The sequence below is a fragment of the Micropterus salmoides genome, unplaced genomic scaffold (assembly GCF_014851395.1).
Source record: "Micropterus salmoides isolate LMB-PRFRI ecotype aquatic unplaced genomic scaffold, ASM1485139v1 Ms_hic_scaffold_6, whole genome shotgun sequence".
Lineage (NCBI taxonomy): Eukaryota > Metazoa > Chordata > Actinopteri > Centrarchiformes > Centrarchidae > Micropterus > Micropterus salmoides.
The window spans coordinates 33,211,344-33,228,389 of NW_024044348.1; the positions used below are offsets into that span (position 1 = coordinate 33,211,344).

Below are 17,046 nucleotides of genomic sequence, written 5' to 3' on the forward strand. Positions count from 1 at the left end.
GCGATTTCATTCCGCAAAAACATTGACTATTTAGACATATCCAGAACCCGCAGCTGCCCAGTACAAACACAAGATTTCAAACTCCATAGTTAATGGCCAAATGCTTTTCTAACAGGAACATTCAACCTAGAGGCACTACTCTCGCCCCAATGCGAAGCTGGCAGTCTTTTCTTTTTTGAAAATCTTTAGTAATTTTGTGGCTTCAGTTATGTGTGACGTGGCGCGCTCGCTGTTGCTTTAGTTCTGGTGGGGAAGCTAAATATTGGCGTGCATTTTTAACTGATGCCTTTTTTTTGCTGCCTAAGCTAGGTTAGAAAAGTGGATATTTATTACACAACAACAGACCAGGAACCCACACTGACTGTTTACAACTCACTTTTATCTTAAAAAATCATCTGAAAGCATATCTAAAGTAAACTCTCTTCTTACTCCATCAGTATATCTTGGCGTTGAGATATACTTGTTATGGTCAGCTCAGATGCTAACACTGCAAACAGGGGTTTCGGGCACGGGACACGGGGGCAGAACAGGTGAATTACAAACGGTAGCAGTCCAGAAACAGAACACAGTAATACATAAAATGAACAGGTGAAAAATCCATGTGTCCGGAGCTGATAATAAAATCCAAAGAACAGTACAACCCAAAAAACTCTGGAGAACACGAGAGTCAAGGCTTGGAAGATGAGACAACCAGTGAAACACTGGTGAACACTGGTGGACAGCCATGCAACAATGAGCATGCAACGAGTGACAGACATGCACAGGTGAAGACAACGAGGCACAGGTGATGCACATCAGACAATCAGTGAAAACATACACAGGAAGTAAGACGAGACAAGGGGCAGACACATTACAAAGTAAAAGAGGGAACAGAACGAATAACCAGTGTTTGAAGTGGGCCGGTACGCTCAGGTACGCAGTACCGGCACCTCAACATTTTACTTTAGCGTACCGGGACTTCTCTCAAGCTGCCGGTACTCTCCTCTGCCCTCTCCGTACCAGGTTCTCTGGGCGCTACGTGAAGCTCACCTGCTCCAGTTCTCGCCTGCCTGCTATTCTCTGTCGGCTGAGAGAGAGAAGGGAGAAGAGAAACTCGGGTGCCTCTCAAGCAGCCGTGTGCTGAATGCAGCTCGGAAATGTCACTTTTTGTGAAGCGACCAATCACAGCCTGGATGGGGCAGGACATTTAAAAATATTGACAGATAGGTGTCATTTACACTGGGGACGCGGGGAACTTGTCAGAAGGGTTTTAAGCTAGTGACCGCTTCACTGTCTATGCCAATACTGCCCCCAATCCAGTCAGTTCTAGTACATTTAACATTTTAATACTCCATTTCCCTTTTGCAAGTCAGTCTTTGATGTTTTTGAAGAGTCAGTGTAAATGTCATGTAATTCAGTAAGAATTTGCCCTGACTGCAATTGGGCTCTAATAAAATGATGGTTAAAATTTTGTAATTTACCTGTCTTGCAGCCCTTGGAAATGTAATGTTTAATTCATCCTAATCCACTGGCTGTCATATCAGAAGATTACAGGTTTGATCTATTCATAATTCATCCATATTCAAAGAAAAATTCATTTTGCAGTGAGAGGCGTAAATGTTTGACTTTGCATTGGCCCCTGCTTCCCAGAGAGCTGGGATTAAAGAAGCGCTAACAGAATAAAGGGATTCGGGATGCACATTGCCTCAGGCAGATCGCTTCAGTTGCTAAAGAAGGAGAATATTTTGCTCTTTTTGTGGACCAGACAGAATGAGCTTCCTCGAAGACGGCAGTATCTGTGACTGCCGCTAACTCCGCTTCAAATAATCTCCAATAATATCACCCTGGAAGCTGCAGCAGATTTAGCATATAGCCGCCCCATTCACCCCGCTGCTTTTCTCAGGCTTGTGATTGGCTGGGCTGTGCACGACACTGCAGTAGCTCTGGTCTTTTGGCTAAAGGATACACAGACAAAGAGGCAGAGCCGATTATCTGTGTCTCCTCCAGAGGCAGCACACAGCAGACATGTATTGTAAAGGTTCAATGTGATGTTGGGGCCTTTTCACAGGAGCCACAAAAGACTCAAGATTATTGAGATTTCACTGATAGTATTGTCATTGTCACTGCTATTAAGATATTGCAAGGAGTGTGTGTGAGAATCTGAGCAGCCAACCTGCAAAACACAGCAACTGTTTTGCAGTTGCACTTCACTAGGCTTGATAAGGAGTGCCTGATACAGGAAAAACATACTAATGTACACTGACTGATAGGAAGTACTTTTTCCTCTTCACTTTTAACTGTTCAACTCCTCATCATGAAGGTTGACTTTTGTTCCTTTGAAGTCTGATTTGAATTGTGGAGTGGATAGTGGATAGTAAGAGCACTGGACCAGTACACTCTGAGTGGCTGAGTGTGTGGACTTCTTTGAGGTTATCAAAAAAAAGTCCCGCATTCATGTTAAAGTAGCTGAATAAACAATTTTTAAATGGCTACACAATGTAACATTAATGTACTGTATTAAATGTAGCATTTGATTCCAAGCTTGGCCAGTCACACAGCTTTGATGAAACTACATGTTGTTAAATAGTGATTTCAGTAGGACATATATTTACCTTTTTGGCCAGCATTTTTGACATGTAAAAATTACCTCTTTACCTATTTTCTCTGTGCCACAGTGTGCACAGCATTTTCAACCTTTATTTGCATTTATTTTGTTTTTAGTTTTCTCAAAAAATGGTGGAAGCAATTTGAGAGTAGCTTGGAATGCAATTGTAATAAAACAATGGACCTTAATTGAATTATAATGAATTCATCAGTGAAATTATTGTTATTTTAATGCTTTTGATGGGCCTACAGTGTAATTCCAGGCTTAAAAAACTATTTGTACATTTCCTATTCGTTGCAGGTCACTGTCACCGTGAGCTTTGAAATTTGTGCTCTTTCATTGTTCAAAAATATTAAACACAATTACAATAGGAGGGCCTAGAGTGACTGAGATAACACAGTGTAGCGACAGCACCATGGCAAAGGGCCATGCTCTCCTTTCGTCACATAGAATGGAAATTATTTCAGCTGGTTTGATCTTCCTCTATTTACATAATATCAGTGTGGTTCAGCAACATGGGTGGGCACTAATCATTGATACTGCATTGTGTATTATTCTAATAATTAAAGGCAATAGCCGGCCGGTGAGCACACTTCATTTGGCATGTTTGAATGATTGGCACTTAACAAGCTAATATGGTTTGGGTGACCACATACACGCAGTGAAGACAGTAATGATGTCAGTGCTACGTCACAGACGCTGCCCATGACAGAGTGACTCATTTCCCATTAGCAAGGCCTGATTCCACATGGCTTCCTTCTTGCATAGCGCCTCGGCCCACGTCTGTGCCGCCACGCCACTCTAACTGACACCTCTTAACAAACACACCAAATGGAATAGACATAAACCCTCACTCCTCATCAGCATTCACTAGGACACACGGGCATCACCCTGGCCTTGCTTTTCATGTAGAACAACAAAGACACCATTTGTACGCATCTAAAATGGTTGCTAAAGAAGAAATAGGATTGCACATCGGAGTAAATCGTGCTCTGTGAGCTGTAATGGTGATTCTGTTAAGGAAGGATCTGTGCTAGTTATTATAGTTTGTGGCATGTGCTGTAGTCTTTTTTTATATATATTTGATTTATGAATTTAAATTTTTTACAAACTGCCAGCTCACAGAGAAAGTACACATATGCATGTCAAGCTGTACGATGACTAAAATGACCACATGTGAATTGAGGGTCAAAGTCCATGAAACCAAGACCAAGTGAGGTTGAGGAAGACCCAAGACGAAGGTGTGAAAACTTGGTGGATCAAAGCACAATACAATACAGTAAAGTACAACACAGTCCAATTCAATTAGTCCCCACCTCTCCTATCTAATATGTTCAGTAAAGTGTCCCCAGATATTAAGAAACTTAGGGTGGGCAGTGGACAGCATAAACCAGAGTATAAGATATAAGAAACAACAAGAACAAGAAAGAACAAGAAACCAGTTCATTTAGGTATTTTTTAAAGGCAGTACGTGCTGGTTTCTTTAATGTTGAATAAGTGCGAATATATCACTAACCTCAAAATCCTTCAACCTACTAGCTATTTTTAGTAGTTTTGGTTATAGTTGTTGATTTAAATATTAATCAGAAATTGACAGTTTAGTATATTAGTAAAACTGTATTATACAGTTATCTTTTTTTATTATCTTTTTTTATTTGATGAGCGTGTGCTATAAGTGAAAATGAACTTCTGACATGAATGAATAATTCTGAACACCACTGATTTGCCTTGGGATCTTAAATGAGTTAAGCAAAAAAGTAATCCTTAGTTGTTGATAGGTAGATTTTGTTTAGAAAATAAAATGGCCGTAAACAAGGCTCCAGTGAGTGATGCTGATGGCTCAGACCATCTGGGACAGAGAGCGCTCCTCTGCCAAGCCAATCAAGATTTTGCCATAATCTCCATCAGCCAATCATATTGCTGTTGTCAAACTATATCTCTGTTCTCCTCTCTGCTGCTGTCAGCTGACATTTCAGTGCAAAATCATTGCAAACCTCCTCCACCCTATTCACCTCCACTTCTTCATATCCAGTGCCCAGGTTGAGCTCATTAGTCCACTCCTCATTACATCCAGATTATCAGCATTCTCTTCACTCACCACCACCAAGAACACTCTAAGATTAATACTGGTCCCTCCGAATGATTGCACACCCAAACACAAGAAAAGCAATTTAGTGTATGCTGTCCAATGCAGTGAGGAATGTGCAGACTTGTATACAGGGGAAACAAAACAATCTCAACGCAAACACATTGCCCCAACACAGAAGGGCCAACTCCTCAGGTTAAGACTCCACAGTTTGATTACATCTGAAGGATAATGGACAGCCTTTTGAGAACAACAATGTACATATTTTCGACAGGGAGGACGGAAGGTTTGAAAGGAGTCAAGGAGGTCATTTACACCCATGTGGAGAATCCGTCTCTCAACAGGAAACGTGGTTTGTGACACCACTTATCACCCACTCACAATGCTGTCCTTTCATCCCTTCCTAGGAAACCGAACAAACATTCACATTCGGCCTCATGTGAGAATGCCAATGATGGTCGTTCAGACTTGGCCTCAGGTGTCTCCAACGACCGTAACGACTGTCATCACAATTGCCAGGACCACTAACGAACCAGTGGTATTGATCATGTTGACAACAACCCCACAGAGGTTAAAAAGCTGGAATTTCCTGCCAGTCAGTCAGAACTAAAGAATCCCCTCGGATGAGGGACAAAACGTCTTCTAGTATCTTCAACCAAGTCCAATTGCCCTTGATTTTAACCTCCCTTGGGTTTTGTAATAAGGTTCTGATCACTGTTTAGCGAGCATAAAAGACAATAGGATGGAACATTAGTGTCATCCCTGTCTTTTTTTCAAGAGAAGACATATATGAGCATCATACAAAGTATTAGGACAGATTTCGTATTTCACAGAGCAATTTACCATCCAGAGTAAAAGGGTGGCAATGATGTCTACATGGGCTTTATAAAATAATGTTCCAAACCAATCAGGGCCACAGGCCTTTCCATTAGGAAAAAATGAATCACAGTTTTGATTTCCCCCAGCGTAAAGTCATGTATTTCCCGCCTTGCAGTTTCACCAATAACTGGAGTGTCCAGTGCACTGAGAAAATCAGCAACATCCACACCAGTGGCTTTAGACATTGATCAGCTTGGCATCAGTTATCCATTAGGAGATCCCCATCAGCTTGCACACCTTTTAACTGCTGCATCAGCTTTATCACCTAACACAAATGCATTCATTTGAGCTTACGAATATAGATTCCAACCTGTTTCCCCAGAATTTCTCAAATGTGAGGACATGCTGCTTTTTGTTATCACTGTAAACAGAATACTTTTGGGTTTTGGACTAAATTTTGTTATACTCATATTTTATTTTCAAAATGGCACTGAAGGTGTCTCCAGAGTTTGAGTTTTGGTAAGTGTCCTCTTATACATATAGCTCAGCCTCAATGCCCGAAACACACCTCAGGACTCCCCCAAAAAGTGAGACTTTGCCAATATCACTGATAAGCAGGAAATCTGAGATCTTGGCTGATACAAAATCATAAAAAGATGTATCTGAATGTAGAGAATGGTTCCATTTCCAATTACATGGGCATAAATGGAGACTGATTTTCATTAAGAGAGGGGCATGATCAGAAATTAAAATAGTAGGCTACTGAGGGCAGCCATCTGTGTATGTTACTGTTGCTGCTGTGTTTTCTCTACATGGTAATGAGGCTGTGAGATTTCCGGCTGGGGATTGGCTGGTTTTCAAGGAAGTTCTGGCTGATCCCACCTCCCACATCAGAGGTCCCCGATTGGAGCAGCGCAACAACCCTCCTCCAATCCCTGAGCTGCCTGCAAGACCGCCTTCAAGCTTCCTCCGGTTCAAACAGGCTGGTCTGCTGCTGTGTCCAGGCAGCTACCATTCCCCATGTAGTTTGCCTCAGTGCGGGTCATTGTATTGAACCCTGTGTGTGCGTGTCCTTAGTGGTAACCATTGTCTTGTTAGAGTCTGCCTGAGAGTCGGTAACACATCCTGTTTTGAACTAAATGTTTGGTCTGCAGAATTGGGCCAGGGCACAGCTTATTACTGCTACTGCTTACATCTTTTAGTGATTTCTTGTATTAGATACACTAGGTATAGGGGTGCCGCGCTCCCTGTGTTTCTGTTTTCAACAACGACTAGAGAGGTTTTTGTTTGTTCTCTTTCATGGTAGTTTAGTAATCCCTCATTTAGGAGGGATCTCTTTTGGTTATATTTTGTTCTTTGTTTTACGCAGCACCCACTTGCCCAATTTCTGTTTTGACTTTTGTTGTTTACCTCTGTTTAATAAATAATCTTTCCACCCATACCAAAAACATCTGGTTCATGTTTATGTCTCCCATACCCCTATCGAGCGGGGACGTAACAATGCTGGTACACATTAATCTAATAATCTAACAATAACATTTTGTAATAGTAACACTGAAAGGGGCCATTCTGCATACTCAATACTTTGACTGACTTTTTGTTTTACTTAAACCTCCTGCAACCTGGCTTCAAATCTTAGGTATTCCTCTATAACATCTTCATCACTAAATAAGCACAATCACAGCTTAACAAAAGCATAATTAGTTATTATTTATTAAGAGCTATACTCTCAAAAGTAATCCGCTTCGTCAGGACGGTATGGGGATTAGATTTGATTGGCAGCAGCCAAACAACACACCATCAGATTCTGACTCCATGTTCATGCTGTGTTGTGACTGGTGCAGAGAAGTATGTGACATCACCTTTTGCTAAGTGAACCCCACCCACTTCAAACCAGTGAGTCAAACACAGAAAAAAAGGAAATCTCTTTTGTGAAATAATAAAAGTAGTGTGGTGGTGTAGGGTGCTGTTACTGATGGTAAGAAGGTGACTGAGGAAATAGGTTTTCAGGGCCTCTTAGTTTAGTTTGGAATGTCAGAAGATTACTTTTACACTGTGATATTGATATGTGGTATTGTGAAGTATGGGACCTGAATACCTTTTCCACCACTAAATATAATACTTTAGTATACTTAGTTTAGTATACTATTGCAATCGTATACTAAGGCATGGGATACAAAGCGTAGACACAGCCGCAGTAAAAGCAATGAGAGAAGCTAAAGGCCAAACTAGCTTCTACAACAGCAGAATTGGACAGCTGGTAAGACAACAAAAGTACAGAACTTTTACAATCCAGTGAAGAATTAAATTCACAACCCAATAACAGGCACAATGAGGGATTCAGAGACCCATCTGCCTCTGATGAGGGCCCATAGTGAGATGACGCTTGTGTAGCACTGGTATGGGGTCTGGTGTGAATTGCTTCCTACACAGGACGGATAACACTGAGTGTTCTGTGATATCTGTGGGTCTAAGTTTTCCTCAGGATGACAGCATAAGCTAAACACAAAAAAATGCAAAACTACACTGTCAATGTAAGCAGGGCTTTCCCTCCGCACTGCTGCCTGTAGCGTACAGCACCTCAGATCAGCACTGTGCTGTGCCCCCTGAGGACCTGCCCTGCTTCTACCTCTGAAAATAGAACAATAAGGAGGCCTGCTTGAAATAGTCTTGTATCACATCCTGCAATACCTTAGCTTTATATGCCAGGAGCGCAGGAAGCACCGGCTGTGTTCAGAGCACAGCGAAGGTTCAAATGATGGACAGTGCTGACAGGCGTAATGATGTGTAAATTACAAGCGAGTCGACATCGCAATGTTCTCCCTGGTGGTGAAAGAGCAAATTCATTTCATAAACACAATGATTGCTAAAATATTCATACCAAACAAGAAAATAGGGTTAGACTCCCTCCTCCTACCAGACCATTACATTTCCTTTGTGTGCGTTAATTAAGTCAACAAATGACTTATAAGATCACAGTGCCACTATGCAGCCTATAGGTTCGGTCTTTTACATGTGCTCAGACAAATGAGTGGTTTTGTACAATAAAGACAGGAATTATAATGGCATGCAGGGAAGACAATTTGTATTGAGGCAGATAATGAGTAAGGAGCAATGATAAATTGCTCTAATAAAATACAAACAAAAGTCAATGAGAGAGATCAGACGAGAGAAGACGACTTACAGCTCGGAGAGTTGGAGGTGCTGGAAGAGCTGCCATGACAGAGTGGTGAGAGGATTCTTTGACAAGTTTCTACAGAGGAAAGAAAGACAAAGAGAACATTAAATTACTTCAAATGAATTATTTTGTCTCTTGCTTGATGTCATAAATGTTCTGTTTGTACCGTTCCCTCACTTTTTTCACATTCCGATGTCCTTTGGATTCAGAAACCCAATTAGCAAATCTTTCAGTGGGTCATTTTGATTATTTTTCTCTTGCTTTTCAGTTTCCTAGTTCCCACCCAAAACCATTGTGTACTTACATCTACAGTACTGTTGTGGTGTGTTTCTGCAAGTAAACTAAACTATATCTCAGTAAAATAAAATAAAATAAATTCAACTAAAATAAAATAAAGTCAAATGAAATAAGCAAGTGGGGAACTGGATTTACAGGCCTGCATTAGTGGCTGTAAATAAGGCAAAGTACTATTGACAAAGAAAGGGAAAGAGGCCTGGCTGTGTGGAGCTTGAGGGCTCAGCCAACTCAATAAAAGAAAGTTGACCGCTTCTCAGTCAAATAATTCAGTTGACTTGAGGAACCCCTCTGGCTCAGGAAGCCACTAAATTCAATAACAAATAGCCAGAGACCTACAAATGCTTTGACCAGAACTTTGAATCAGTTTATACATGAACATCAGGCATCTGTCTTTACAGTTATTAAGAAATACAACATCCCTGAGAGAGAATTAACACAACAGTTTGTCATAAAGCACACTACAGGATCAAAATCTATTATGTCCATGCACCATGCTATGTACTGTATTACATCCAGAGAGAAAAATTACAGTTTTTCTTGATTGCTTAAACACATTTGTTGAAATTATGCCTCCCTTTCTCAAAACTCTGAACACAGATCCATAATTTCTCACTCAATTCCCCAAACTTACTATTTTCAGGTCAAAACGAAGCTCTCCACTCAAAACCATTCAGTCTTGCTGAAAAATCAGTCAATCAACTTTTCCCTCAGACATAACACACAAGCCCTCAAAAACACACACACTACACAGTCTTACACTAGTTCGAGAAATTCAAAACAATACTACTGAATCTGGTTATAAGTAATGTTACTTCTGGTTCTCCCCCTCAAAAACGTTTCCACATGATGAACACAACTAAAGACACAAAAAATGTTTACATTTGCCCATGTTTTATTCCTCAGTGTACTGTACAGTACAACAAACCAAACAACAACAAAAAATCATTCTGGTCTGAGACAAGCCGGAGAATCTCGTCCTCAACCACTTCCTCCGCCTCTTGCTACACCTCCTCCTCCTCTTCCTCTTTCTACTCCTCCTCCTCTTCTCCGGTATCCTGGACCTTTTCCTTCACATCTCTCTTGATCCATTGTTCGAAAACTGAATGAACTGACTCCGGTCCATTTATCTATCTCTTGAAGGTTCTGTGTTAATTATGACTCTTTGTGTTTCCACCTGGGTAGAAATTTGAACAAATTGAGCTCGAGCTTTGCTGACTTGAGGGAACAATATTGAAAGTTAATGCTTTCTAAATGACCACATGCCATGGTGTAGGCAATGAGAAATGAATGGATTTGTGTGTAGAGTTTTGCAGTGACAATTCTGAATCAAAACAGGGGGATAGTGTTTACAATTTAGGGAAAAGGGTGTGCTTTTTGTAAAGACTACCGTTCTATCTAATCATTTGTTTTTGAACGTGGCACTTAATACCTGATTTCACAGCTCACAGTGTCTATAAGGGCAGAATGAGTCATATATCCAGCCACTAATTGAAATGACACATGCAGGATATAGCAAATAGTAGGACATATGAGACACAAGGGATTTCAAATACCAATGAAAAACAGGCTACAGGCTATAGTGTGAACATCTGAGTCATTTAAAATGTTTAATATGCCCATTTGCTGTATTCTGATAACATGTTATGAATGTGTAAAGAAAAATAATTTGACATTTTAAGGGTGTGCAAGAGGTAAAACCTACTAAGGTAAAAATGTGAAATGTTACAAAATTTAAATATAATATAAACATAAATATTATAAAATGATCCCATATGAAAATAAAATAATATGTTAAAATGCCAATGTTGATGAGTATATACGTAATAAATATATATATATAGAGAGAGAGTATTTTAAGAATTTCAATTTTAGTACATGGCTGACCAAATTCATTATGACACACACACACACAGTATATAGTAGGTTAATTTGTATGGAAGACATATTAGATACTCCTGTAACCAGAAGTGTCGCCATGGCAACAGAGAGCTAAGGATGAGCTAAGGTCTTTCTTATTTCCTGTGATATCACACATGCACACATGAAATTACACACACACACACACACACACACACACACACACACACACACACACACACACACCTACAGCAAATGTTCAGACACAGGTAAAACTTACAGAAGCGTGTTTGCATGAAGTCACCCACAAACTGGTTAAATACTGTCACCTTGAAATGTGTGCAAATGTGAATGCATCGCTGCTCTGAAAACAGGGGATGTGTGTGAGGATATGTAAAGATGCTGCATGAAATTTCACCTCCCAAAGAAAACCTGTGGTCCCAAAGGACTGTATAATACACTGATAGAGTATATTACAGGGAAAGAGAGAGAGAGAGAGAGAGAGAGAGAAAGAAAAGGTGGGTAAGCAAACAGCAGCTCATTAGGTGATGTAGAGCAGGGCCTCTTAACACTCACATCCAATCACACAACCTAAAATAGACACATATCTATACCAAATAGACACATGTCAAATGACAGACCCTAAAATAGACTTACGTTAGACCAAATATGTCCAAATATACATACATTAGACCTCCAAACAAACGAGACGTAAGACCTTCAATTAGACACAGACCACAGATCAACATCTGAAGTTTTTGTTGTTGATTTTAGTATAAAATAAAAAATTGGATAGCACCCTGATTTTGAACCAGGAGACCGGGGTTTGTGCCCCGTGTGAAACAAAAAGTCAACATTAAATATTTTTATTTAGGCAAGTTCCCTAAATTGACATAAGTGATGTTAATTAACTTACATGTTAACTGATGTACATAGTTATTTTAACCCAAACGATGATCTATTCCTAACCTTAATCTTAATACTTAAAAGTATTTTTGTTGCCTAAACCCAACCAAGCAGTTTTTGTGCCTAAACCTAACCAAACAGCTACGTTTCACGACTTTAATAACGTGCCATTTCAAAATGGCATGTTTCTAGCGTTTTTTTTTTCTAACCGGATGTTGCATATTTATTGTTGCAAAGCGTTGCTAACAAAAGGGCTACCCAGGTCGTTAAAAGGCGACGACAAAGGGCCTTGACCAAGCTTCAATATGTGACGAGTCGGGGGATGTGTTTTGGAAATGTTCGTGGAGGTGCTGAAATCAGTTGTCATCAATCAAATAAAATGCATGTTAGCAAACTTGTCTACTTAAACGATAGCCCTAAAAGCATTAATACACATAAGCCTTTAAATTAAGTGACAAATGTAAATGCATTTTACTCAGTTTGTCAATGCATACAGATAAGTGAAGTGAAGAGGAGAGGAGTGTTTTCTGAGAAGAGAGTGAGACCTCCTTCACATCTCTGGCAGGAAGTGTTCTGTTTTCAAAGGTCATCCTTCGCATCTCGACAAGAAATGTCAGCTTAAATTGGATTGGGTGGGTAAATGAATTAATAAATATATAAACAAATCAGCAAATAAGCCATCAAAGCTGATGGAATGCCAAAAGATAGGAGGTGACGAAGGCCAAGCGCTGTAGAGAGGGGCCAATGATTATTAAATTTTAAAAATTGCAGGAAATGTACCTATTTATACAGCTAGGCAGCTCTGTTTTCAGGCCTGGAAGGATGTGTACCTCCCGCCCAACAAACACACACATAGACACAAACATAGCTCCACTTTGACTAAACTGTAAAACAGTCACACCATCAGCATCCACACAACTGCTTTTCCGTCACTGAGCCACAAATCATCTCCGCTCCTCAGACAGTGCTCATTTAAATAAGGAATTATAATTATGTGATACACATGAAATTTTTATTAGGTTGGGGCAAAAAATGTGCGTTACAGAAACGGATGTATCTAGGTGTTAATATTGATGAGATCGTTGGTTCCCCAGCCAGAGGGTGACGAAGTGAATGCTAAACTGAACCTGGGTGTTTGCTCCTCTGCAGAGGAGGTGCAACTCCTCCTCCTTCTTCTTTAATAATTCTATTTTGCACAGATTCCATTGGGGGGGCTTGGCTACTCGAGAGGGTTGGCTAATTAGTGCAGCATCACTGGTAGCTACTGTCTGAGTGTGGGGGAGCTCTGCAGATTGACATTCAGGACCACGCAGAGGAGAACCAGACAGCCACTGAGCGAGGTGTCGCAGCGGATCAGCAGTATGGACGTTGTGAAATCTAGTCGCCATCTCTAACACTGAGGAGAAGCTGCTAATATTGGCTGCAGCAACATAAAATAATTGCTTCCTTTTTCCCTGTTCATTTTTGTCATTTTTTTTGTTACTTGTTAAGAGATTTTCTTTTCCCTGAAATGTCTCAGAGCCCTTTATGTTATGAGTAATGCTGATGACTGTATGCCGCAGAAACACACCTTTTAAAATATGATGTCTAACTTTGAAATATCATTGGTGTCAATCTTAAAAGAAAGTTGTTTTTCTTGAGTCCAGAAAAGCTGACATTTTAGATAAGGGAGGTTGTTCTTATAGAGCAGCCATGTTCAGTTTATGAAATAATGTTGCATTAATAATATAAAAGGTAGAAGCACTTTGATCTAGTCATCTCCTATTTCAAACAGAAAACTAGACAGTGTGTACAATTCAGAAAATATTGTGTTTTAGATTACTTAAAAGAGTTATTAAAGTATTACATGAAATACATAAAAACCTGTTTTATGAAAATACACATTTATTGTACTTCTCTCTATCACTGACTGATGCAACACAACAGTGAGTCAGCCTGCTGTCAGGTTCTCATTCAAGCTTTTGTTCATACAAACACCAAGGAAAGAGCTTCTTCACCTCGAAACACTCTCTCCAAGAAGACTGTGTGAACGGCAGCGTTCACTTTCAAAGATGTCACGTATTATTCTGCGGTTTCTGTATTCATTATGTTGATCCAGTGCATTAAACATCAAAGCCAGTACAGCTCATCACCAAAGGTATCCCCCTCATTTGCTCAGGTTGAACTTACTACAACCCCAAGAATGTCCTATAGCTGGAAGATCACAAATAAAAAGTGAACTCCACAGTAAAAAAAATACAGGTATAAGCTACTAATAAGATGAGTCTATGCCACCCCAGCCTACTGCATGTTTCTGGATGATAACGCTTAGAACTTATTTCATGCTTTTCATCCCACCCAGTGTAACTATGCCTCTCATAGTCCAATGTCAAATCCACCGGTCCAATGCACCGTCTCCTTTATAACTAAAACTCACTGGATGTATCCCGCCAGAATGCACATAGTGATAGAGAATGTAGTTTGTGTGCATATTCACTCACACCAGCAATACGTCTCTCTCTCTCTCTCTCTCTCTCTCTCTCTCTCTCTCTCTCTCTCTCTCTCTCTCTCACTATATAGTTATATTAAATATAATTTTGTTTTAAATTTATAATTTTTTCATCATGAGCTGAACTCAAAGACTTTCTTTGCGTACTCTCAAATATTGTTCACAAATCTTTGCGTTTGGCAGTTTGGAGAGGCGTTCTCTTCATGGATGAATCCCAGTTTTCACTGTACTGGGCAGATGGCAGACAGCGTGTATGGTGTCATGTGGCTGAGCGGTTTGCTGATGTCAACTTTGTGGATCGAGTGGCCCATGGTGGTGGTGGGGTTATGGTATGGGCAGGCGTGTGTCATGGACAACAAACACAGGTGCATTTTATTGATGGCATTTTGACTGCACAGAGATACCGTGACAAGATCCTGAGGCCCACTGATGTGCCATTCATCCATGACCATCACCTCCTGTTGCAGCATGATAATGATGGCCAGCATACTCACCCGACATGTCACCAACTGAGAATGTTTGGGATGCTCTTGATCGGCATATACGACAGCGTGTTCCAGGTCCTGCCAATATCCAGAAACTTCGTACAGCCATCGAAGAGGAGTGGACCAACATTCCACAGGCCACAATCAACAACCTGATCAACTCTATGCGAAGGAGATGTGTTGCACTGTGTAAGGCAAATGGTGGTCACACCAGATACTGACTGGTTTCCGGACACCCCCAATACAGTGAAACTGCACATTTTGGAGTGGCCTTTTATTGTGGCCAGCCTAAGGCACACCAGTGCAATACCCATACTGTCTGATCAGCATCTTGAGATGCCACACCTGTGAGGTGGATGGATTATCTAAGCAAAGGAGAAGTGTTCACTAACACAGATTTTGACAGATTTGTGAACAATATTTGAGAGACATAGGCCTTATGTGTACATTGAGAAAGTCTTTGAGTTCAGCTCATGATGAATGGGGGCAAAAACAAAAGTGCTGCATTTATAATTTTGTTCAGTGTATATATATAAAATATCTGGGAGTTGTGACCTTTGACTCAGATCTCACAAGAACTAAATCTAAATTACTGAAGCAAAAGCATGTATTTTTTTTTTGTCAGTTGTTGTCATTCCAAGATGCAGCACTTATCCAAATCCAAACCCTTGCATCATGCAAGCCCTAAAATACACTTCATCTAGGTTAATTTTCTTACACTGACGAACACAGTACAACGACTACAGACATCAGTCCAGTGCTGCAGCTCCCTCCAACACCCCAACCTCTACCGTACGTGTTGATGCTTTCAGTATTGTAAAAGTTAGATCTAAGGTTTTCTTAGACATATCTTGAAGTTCATGTATTGTTATATGGGGATTGGTTCTCTTGATAGACTCCCTGTTGCTGCTCAGATTCTTTGAGAGCAGCTTCAAAAGTGCAGAGTACTTTCAACGAAATCCAACTGTTGTATAACCAATGCCCAAAAAAATGGTCAGTTCCTTCTCACTTAAATGGCTACGATTAGAAATAAATTCATGCAATACTGAACAGTATAATGAATAATGAACATAGTACAATTCTGTCTATACAATCATCCCACATGAATGCAATTCCATAGGAGACTGGGCTAAATATATAGTGTACAATGAAAACTCTACCATCCACCCATCCATCATCAACCGCTTATCCTGCATACAGGGTCACGGGGGGCTGGAGCCAATCCCAGCTGACATCGGGCGGGGTGCACCCTGGACAGGTCGCCAGTCCATTCAGGGAAAACTCTTTGTCTCAAATATGTTCCAACATTACTTGTATAGCTGTCCAATGCATTTATGCACTAACTAGCACACCCTTGAAGTTAACATTATCAGGGCGCCCTTGTTGTCTACGGATTAGACCATGAACTGCAACATCCCCAGTTTGCATCCAGCCTGGGACATTTGATGCATGCCATTACCATTATTCCTGTCATCTCGCTACTGTAAAAATCTAATGTCTAATCTAATCAAAAAGCTGCCGTCATCAACATTTTTATATTAATATATTAACAATTTATAATATATTAAAATGATATTAACAATGGATGGACTACCTGATGTAACAGAGAAATATCTGCAGTTCTCCCCAGCTCTATGGAACATTTTAGTTCAGCGTTTTGGTTCAATCTGACCGCTCTCAATCCTGTTTTAAGACACACTGCATGCAGCTGTTTTCAGCAAAAAACTAAAGATAAACCCGCACTAAATGCCCAGCACAAAATAGCATGCAAAGTGTATTGCAGACACATGGTGAAGCATCTAGCAGGTAAAGAGCCAGATAATTCGCTAGATACACTCTGCTTAAAGAGATCTTTTCTTATATTAAATTAATTACTTCTGCTTGTGCTTGTGATTTCTGTACTAATTATATTTATGCTACGGTTGTTAATTGTCTTTAACCTAATAGACTTAATGGTTGGCTATTTGTTTTGAATGATTAATGATCATTTTTGTGTCAGAATGACACTTTTCTTTGTCATTCTGAATTCATAAACATCAGTATACAGTGTCAAATTGTGGTATATTTACTAAAAACTATGACATCAAAGTCAATAGGATAGGAAGCCTCTGGCCCGCTTACCTACCAATGTTTTTACAAATTATGTTTTGCCGTATAGAAGAGGATCAGCCGTTCACTTGTCCTTTTTCTCATTTGTGCCATAAAGGAGTCTCCTTTTCTTATTTAAAAGTAATCAAGATGGTTTTGGCCCAATCTAACCTGGGGACACGTAAAATGCAGCACAGAAGCTGACAGGCTACTCTGTGATTGCCTCATTTGTCAACAGTAATTACCCAAATGTTTCAC

The 17,046-nt window shown here is 40.2% G+C and overlaps 1 protein-coding gene across 4 annotated transcripts in view; it reads right to left on the reverse strand.

The window, feature by feature from the left end:
* ntrk3b (neurotrophic tyrosine kinase, receptor, type 3b) overlaps positions 1-17,046 on the reverse strand; it is a 186,780-nt gene that overhangs the window by 109,752 nt on the left and 59,982 nt on the right. For all 4 annotated transcript variants that reach the window (XM_038702148.1, XM_038702145.1, XM_038702144.1 and 1 more), the window contains exon 4: positions 8,674-8,742. In XM_038702148.1, the coding sequence (XP_038558076.1) occupies positions 8,674-8,742 (69 nt within the window). The remainder of the gene's footprint in view (positions 1-8,673; positions 8,743-17,046) is intronic.